The 7,709-nt window shown below is 36.3% G+C and overlaps 2 protein-coding genes across 3 annotated transcripts in view; both read left to right on the forward strand.

The window, feature by feature from the left end:
* LOC107670677 (delphilin-like) overlaps positions 1-2,199 on the forward strand; it is a 30,549-nt gene extending 28,350 nt beyond the window's left edge. Inside the window, 1 exon segment of the mRNA XM_016463360.1 lies at positions 1,217-2,199. Coding sequence (XP_016318846.1) covers positions 1,217-1,300 — 84 coding nt within the window. The 3' untranslated portion in view covers positions 1,301-2,199.
* Positions 2,200-2,939: 740 nt separating this feature from the next.
* Positions 2,940-7,709, forward strand: part of LOC107670676 (sodium/myo-inositol cotransporter 2-like) — a 14,755-nt gene continuing 9,985 nt past the window's right edge. For both annotated transcript variants that reach the window (XM_016463357.1, XM_016463359.1), the window contains exons 1-5: positions 2,940-3,069; positions 4,954-5,112; positions 5,331-5,402; positions 7,235-7,339; positions 7,526-7,585. In XM_016463357.1, coding sequence (XP_016318843.1) covers positions 4,978-5,112; positions 5,331-5,402; positions 7,235-7,339; positions 7,526-7,585 — 372 coding nt within the window. In that variant the 5' untranslated portion in view covers positions 2,940-3,069; positions 4,954-4,977. The remainder of the gene's footprint in view (positions 3,070-4,953; positions 5,113-5,330; positions 5,403-7,234; positions 7,340-7,525; positions 7,586-7,709) is intronic.

Raw genomic sequence — 7,709 nt, forward strand, 5'->3', positions numbered from 1 at the left:
TAGCCAGGTTTCAGTCAAGCAGAGTACATCAAAACTATTATCTGTGATCATTTCATTTACAATAACTGCTTTGGGTGCAAGTGATCTAATGTTTAGGAGCCCAAACTTTAAAAATTAATTTATTTGACATTTTTCTGGTTTAATCATGATCAGATTTTTTTCTAGATCCTGCATTAAATTTATATTTTGACCTCACTATTCGGGGAACAGACACAGTCTTTATAGATTGGAACCCTTCAGGATCGCGGGTATCTGCGCAGAAACATCGAGAACACGAGCACCAGGGAAACAGTGAGTGTGCACTTTACCTTCGGCTAACGTAGCACGGACGTGCCGGACGATGGAGTCTCCGACGATCACAGCGTCGTATTCCGTCTCGTAGAGGGGAGCGAAGCAGTTCCGGGTGGAGATCTCGAAAACCGGAGGTAGCCGAGGGGGAGAGGTTGTCGCCCGGGGCCTGGCTCGCGTCTTCCGCTGCGGGTGCACCCAGGGTCCGTGGTGTCCCGGCGCCGGAATGAAGGACATCTGGGAAGATCGCGTCCGGGGTGCACCGGGCCTGTGCAGAGAAACACACGGAGTAGAGGTGGTGGGAGAATTAGCAGCGCGCTGTATACTTACCTCAGACTTCTGAGCGGAGGGTTACATACGTAACCGAGACGTTATTTTAAAGGAATAGTTCACCCAAAATGAAAATGTACTCACCCTCAGGTCATCCAATACGTAGATGATTTTGTTTCTTCATCAGAACAGATTTGGAGAAATGTAGCATTGGTGAGCAAGAAATGGGCAAGATCTTCTGCAGTGAATGGGTGCCGTCAGAATGAGGGTCCAAACAGCTGATAAAAACATAATAATAATCCACACGACTACAGTGCATCAATTAATGTGTTGTGAAGCTAAAAGCTGCATGTTTGTAAGAAACAAATCCATCATTAGGTGTTTTAACGTTAAACCGTCCTTTCTGACCAAAAATACAAATTCATTACTGAAGATCCATTGTTGACCAAGTGATGTAATGCTAAAGATTTCCAAGATTATTTCCAAATTTAATCACTTCACTGAAGGTTCTTTAGGAAACCCAAAATGGTTTTTTAGTTTCATTGTTGTGATAACCCTCTTTTGGAACCTTTATTTTTAAGAGTGACCATGGTTTAAATGCAGGTTAAAGGTGTTATATATGTATTTCAATATGTTTGTTGTGTGCTGTTGTATTTAGAGGGCTTTGAGTGATATCCAGGCTACAGAAAACCCTCCACGCAGCCCCAGGAGCCCTCGCACGACCTCTCCTGTAGCCTGGTGAAGAAACCACCCAACATGAGGCAAACATACTCATACGAACAAATACATACAGACTTACAGTACATAAATGTTCACTTACATACTGTCCACTCCTATGCCTGTCCAGTCTAAATTTAGTAATAGCCTTATGGTAATTCAAGGACATGTGTACAGTAGCAAACTAATGCACAAGCACCAGGGTCCTGGCGAGTTATAAAGGTGAACTCTCAGGCACAGATTGGACAGGAAAGCTTCTGTAGTAGAGCAAAAGGTACAGGGAAAGATTATAAATTGCTTTAAAACATTTGATCAGATTTGGTCTAGGACGTTATTTACAGGATGGACTGTGTGATTGTTCTTGGCACTCAAAAACCAGGAATGGAGTCAAAAGTTGGGGCAAAATTGATTGGAGATTTTGTAAATCATAGTAAGTGCAGTTCGATAAGATATTTAATGTAGAATGTAATTAGGACTGTGAATGTCAGATCTTGACTGACTTGATATTTTAATGAAGTTGTTGTTTAGGAGAAGTGCTTTAACAATGTGTCTTAATTCTGCTTAAATGTATTTAAACAACCTGGGTTGGAGTTGTTAGTTGGTCATTGTACTGTAAACCAATATTTTGATGAATTAATGTCTTAAATGATAAAAAGTGATTTCTTATACACAGAATGTATAAGTGCAAAGTGCATAGATCAAGATATATTATTGAACAAGAGATGCGGTTCTTATATTATTGCTTTACTAGCTATGGAAAACAATGATGAGCTAGATTATGACTTCACTATATGCATTTGTTATTTTTAAATATTAACTTTTAATTAACATTTAACTTTTGTGCTGCTTTTAATTCCTTATTATCATAGTGAATCATATGATTCTTGTATCATTCTCTCCATTGCACTGAGTTATAATTAATGTTTAAAGGATTATATGGAACTTTCTGTATGATTTGTAAATAAAAATAAAAATTACACATATGATTGAGCCTTTATCGAAGTGTTGACTGGTTTTCCAGGTGTAAAAATCTTTATATAGTAGGCCTAATGTTTATCATGTGAACTCATCTTTGCCTTTTTTTTTAATCACCACTGAATGTACAAGGAGCTTGTAATATGAAAAAAGAAAATGTATGTATGATCATAGCACATTTCCTAGCTGTCATTTATTATTGTTATTTATAATTTATGGCTCATTATTTCAATGTCAGTAAAGTTTGCTACATGCTTTGTATTTTACTTGTTGTTTTTAATTGTTTTATTTTTAGGACATGTTTCACAATGTTAATAGCTAATTTCATGTTCTCATCATGGATGGGATGATGGCCCAAAGAAAAAAAATGAACGACCTGAACTTGAAAGTGCCATAAGACGAATGTCTGGTCTGGTGGTGATACAGTAAATGCAAAAAATACACAAACTACTAAAGTTATGAACACTTCCAGGGCAGTACAGGACTTTTATTATTCTTCATTCATTTGAGAAATTACATGAAGCTTTTTTCACAGTATGTTTTCCTTTCTTTTGTAATGAATCATGTATAATCCATGGTGGTGCTTCTGCTAAGTAACTCTGTATAAGGGATGTTGCAACATTGTTCTGTTGTCATTACTGTTTTGGTAATAAAATTCCCTTACATTTTAACTAGCGTGAAGTGTTACATGAAGGCGAGTGGAGTTTGATCCCTTTGATCTCTATGCTACTGAGAGAAACTGAGGAGACCCTACTGTTCTATTTAAATGGACCATTTATTAAGTTAAAGACCTCCGTCTGTTTCTGACCCGTTATTTAGGTGAGTCTTTAACTTTTGTTACTCTATTTCTCTTTATTCGTTTATGTAATGGCTAGAAGTGTATAAGAAATGTTGAGATCTGTGATTCAGCTTTGTTCAATTCTTCAGGCTGAGAAAGCACTTTTCGTTATGTTAGTGTGCTTGTTGGTTTTATTTTTGATGGGTGTGAATGATATTTAATGTGCATATGTGAACATTAATGGGTATTAATTAGTATCACTAAGAATTAGAATTGACTAATGGACTACTACTAACAAATAATTTTTTTAAATTTTCATATTATTTCTTGCAAACACCTTGATCAACTTTAAAAACAACTTCATATACTGAACTATATACTGCACGATACAGAGTTTAGATTTTTGTTTAGGTTGCTGTTATTGCACTTTTACTTGCCCATTTAAAGTAAAACTGACTAAATCAGTAAAATATATACATATGTTTTGTTATTTAGTATACATACTTGGGTATTAATTAGTATGGGTAACTAGTATTAGCACTGACCGTTTGTGATTTTCAGGTTTAGGCTAAAGGTCAACACCTTTCACATTTTACAATGATAATTTTTAGGCCTTGTTCTTTTTAAAACTAGTTTTAAACGTTTCTAACTTGCACTTTAGAAATGCAATCTTAACCAAAACGTTTAATTCAGTATTATGACCAGTTACTTGAAAAGTCATGGAAATTCACTGGTCAAAAGTAGTGGGAAACCTTTATATTTTAAGATATTTTGAGGCAGAAGATAATACAAATGCTTTTACAAACTTCAATACTAAAATAAATCTTTACACCTTAATGAAACCTGAAAAATATTTATCATGCAGGCTGCTGTAAGCACACTCTCAGAAAAAAAGGTACAAAAGCTGTCACTGGGGCAGTATCTTTTCAAAAGGTACACTTTTGTACCATTTAGGTACTGATATGTACACTTTAGGTACTAATATGTACCTTTAAGGTACCAATATGGACTGTTTAGGTACAAAGGTGTGCCTTTTGAAAAGGTACCTGTTGCGACACATCAGAAGGGTTTGGATCCATTTGCAGTTTATTAAGAATGGTCAGACGATACAGGGTCAAATACCGGCAAGGCAGAACAGCAGAGACAAGGCAGAGGCAGAATCGTGAACCAGGCGAGAGATCGGGGCAGGCAGATAACAATCAGAGAATCAGGAGACAGTCCAAGATCAAAGCACAGAAAACAAACACGGGTATAACGCTCGGAAATGACAGCCGGGGCAAATCAAGACTTCGCAATGAGTTCGTGAAATGGTGTGGCTTATATGTGTGTGTGTAAATGAGATGCAGGTGTGATTGTGTAATCAGTCCCAGGTAAGAGGGATGATGGGAAATGGAGTCCGAATGGGAGATTGCTAATACTCTGGGGACAGTTCCCTCTGGTGGTGCGGAGGAGGCGGTACGGGAGCCTCCTCTGTAACAGAACCGCCCCAGTGACAGCTTTTGTACCTTTTTTTTCTGAGTGCATTTTTGCATATATTTCTCTCTTCTATCAAGAGTAAAATTGATTAAATCCAGTAAATCTGTGAGGCAATATAGTTTTTGTATGGTTTCTTTATCAAATTTGGATTTGAAATCAGAAAATGCGAGTATAATGCCATTTCTGTTTGAGTTTTTGCGAAACATCTTCCCAGTGGTCCTTTCTTAGGAGTTCATTTTAGTTTTACACCCCATAGGGAAGCATTTGCCATTCCTCTGTAACTTATACCTAGTATCTCTGTGATTCTTGGAAAAGCATTTACATGCACATACAGGCTAGATAATGTATAATCAGTGAAGACATACAGTTACGTCTTCATATCATTACATTGAGTGTGTTTGTCAAAGTGTGTGGATGACAGCTATTTTCTACTGTCTGTTGTTTTAAAGTGACACATACCTGAGAAACTCCTCATGGCTGCCACCGAGCATCCCAATGTTTCCCCTTCCCCCACCGCAGAGGACACATCGCGCCCGACCACCCTGGCCATCACAGATATAGTAGTGCTTGTCATCTACTTCCTCTTGGTTCTGGCAGTGGGCTTATGGGTAAGTTTACTGAAATCATAAAATTCACAGCTATATCTTGATGTGTTTCACAGTGACAAAATTCTCTATAATAATTGTCTGCAGGCTTCAGGTTCTTGTTCTCTGTGTAATATTACACACATCGTAGCTGAATTTTACTCCAGTAAATGTGCTACTTATCACATTTATGGCTTAACATCTTGTATATGGCATATTTATAACCTTTGCTCACTCAACAGTCCATGTGGAAGACCAAGAGGAGCACAGTGGATGGATACTTCCTTGCTGGCAAAAACATGACTTGGTGGCCGGTAAGAGAGTAAATCTCACTCAAACCATAATGTATATTTGCATAAAGAAAATGAAGCCTATTTTTAAGACCATTGACATTTTTTGACATTATTTTCATTTCTGTAATACAAAAAAATATATGCATTATACAGTGTTACTTCCAAAAAATTATTGCATAAAGAAAATGAAGCCTATTTTTAGGACCATTAACATTTTCTGTCATTATTGTCATGACAATTAAGCACAATTTCCCCACCGGTTCTTGTTAATATTTTGAATCAGATTTTACTTTTATATTTTCAGTTTTCATTTTAATTTTAGTTAGTTTTAGTCATTTTGTTGTGTTTTTTACTCTCATTTTTTTAGTTTTTTATTAATTTTTATTTACTGTATCTGTTTTAGTTTATTTAGTTTTAGTTATTTTAGTACTTCGTTTAAAGCTGCAGTCCGTAAGTTTTGCCTCTTTGTCGCCATCTCTGTTTGAAAACCTGGAATTGCAGCTGTGTGCGAAATTATCTAGCTTGCGTGGTTTGGGAGTCGGCACGGCTCCAGCGCGGATGAATCTAATGTTCTGAAGAGTATGTGTCAGTCAGTCACCGCACCGGTGTGGATATTTACTGTACTTCGCAATCACAGATTCTAGCATGTATTGGAATATGACCCAAATATGAATTTTCACCATATATTGCCATCTGAGCAAGTAAGTAACAAGTCTGCCACGTTTGTTCTGACCAACTGAGGAAAAAAGCATTACCATAAATCTCGCTACCAATGGTGATTAAATCCAAAGATCGGTTAGTTCATATCACGTCAAACCGTTCAAATTATTATTATTGTTATACTTTATTCTCAAATGATTAATGTTAACAACATCAGCATTGGTGACTATGAGTAGGCCTATAGTGTGTATTAGCGTGTGGATTTCAATTTCTGCACAGTCTAATCTAATTGTCCTACTCTTCGAATTTCATTTAAGAAATTCTTTTAACCCAAAAAGCAAATTATGCTCCCTTCGAACTGGTTTTCTTTGAAATACAAATCTTTGTAATCCCAGGCTATCTGTAATCAGAAGCATATATATAATTTAATTTCATTCACATGTGTTTCATAAACACATAATCCTTTATGGATTATAATCCGCCATCCAAATGATACATTTAATTATTCCAGCTGCTGTGAGAAAAGGCTATAAACGATCCACCACCTGCAGGATCCTCACATGCGATAGCCTAGTTGCCGGGACAACTTCTTTATGTTTACAGAAGTAACGTAATGACGCAGTGCCATGCTCGAATTTCCCGCAAAAACCTACCCCTACCACTCAAAGTAGCAAACATTATTATAAACTAACCGTTGTGAATCGGGCTAAAGTAAGGCGATAGTTTTTGAACACTGGTTGGTTATGTACTTGCTCAAATGATTTCGGATCATTTTTAACCAAAAAAGTTATGAACTGCAGCTTTAACTAAACGAGAAAAATAAAAGTCGCCTTGGCAACTAGCTGAATTAAAATAAGTTTGTTTTTTACATATTATTTTATTTCAGTTAACGTTTAAGTTCATTTTATTTCAAGCAAAATGTTTTATGATTTCAGTTTTAGTTAACTATTTTATTTATAGATTATGGTTATGATTAATGTCTTAAAATTGTAATGAAAGTGAATGAAACCTAACAAAAATAGGCCTATTATGCAAAATGTATTTTTCTTCCCTTTTGATTTCGGGGTGAAATGTGATCAGGGGAGATTCATGTTCTAAATGTTTTTTTTTTTAGTTAAATGATAAAAATGCAATATTTAAATTTAACATAAAATGTATTTTCCACCTCACATCTTTTCCATCTGTTTGTGCAGGTGGGCGCCTCTCTGTTTGCCAGTAATGTGGGCAGTGGTCACTTCATTGGTCTCGCCGGCTCTGGGGCGGCAGCGGGTATCGCAGCCACTGCCTATGAATGGAACGTAAGTAAGCACACGATATCTACAATTTAAGAGATAGAGAGTACATTCATTTGCTGAATATACCACTTTATAGAGTACATTATGTAAAAAGGCAAAGAATTCTTGGAATGAGTGACATCTACATGTCCTTCTGTTGTAATATAGTTCATGTCTCAGAGATTCATCACGTCTCATGTTAATGTGCAGGGCATGCTGATGGTGTTGCTCTTGGGCTGGCTGTTTTTACCCATCTATATTGCATCAAGGGTGAGTCAGCAACAGAATTCAGTAATACATACACTTATGGTCTATTTAACAGATCTCAAGCAATAAATTTAATTTATTAAAAAAAAAAAAAAAAAAAAAAAAAAAAAAAAAAAATATGTATGAC

The sequence above is a fragment of the Sinocyclocheilus anshuiensis genome, unplaced genomic scaffold (genome assembly GCF_001515605.1).
Source record: "Sinocyclocheilus anshuiensis isolate Anshui unplaced genomic scaffold, SAMN03320099.WGS_v1.1 scaffold1165, whole genome shotgun sequence".
Lineage (NCBI taxonomy): Eukaryota > Metazoa > Chordata > Actinopteri > Cypriniformes > Cyprinidae > Sinocyclocheilus > Sinocyclocheilus anshuiensis.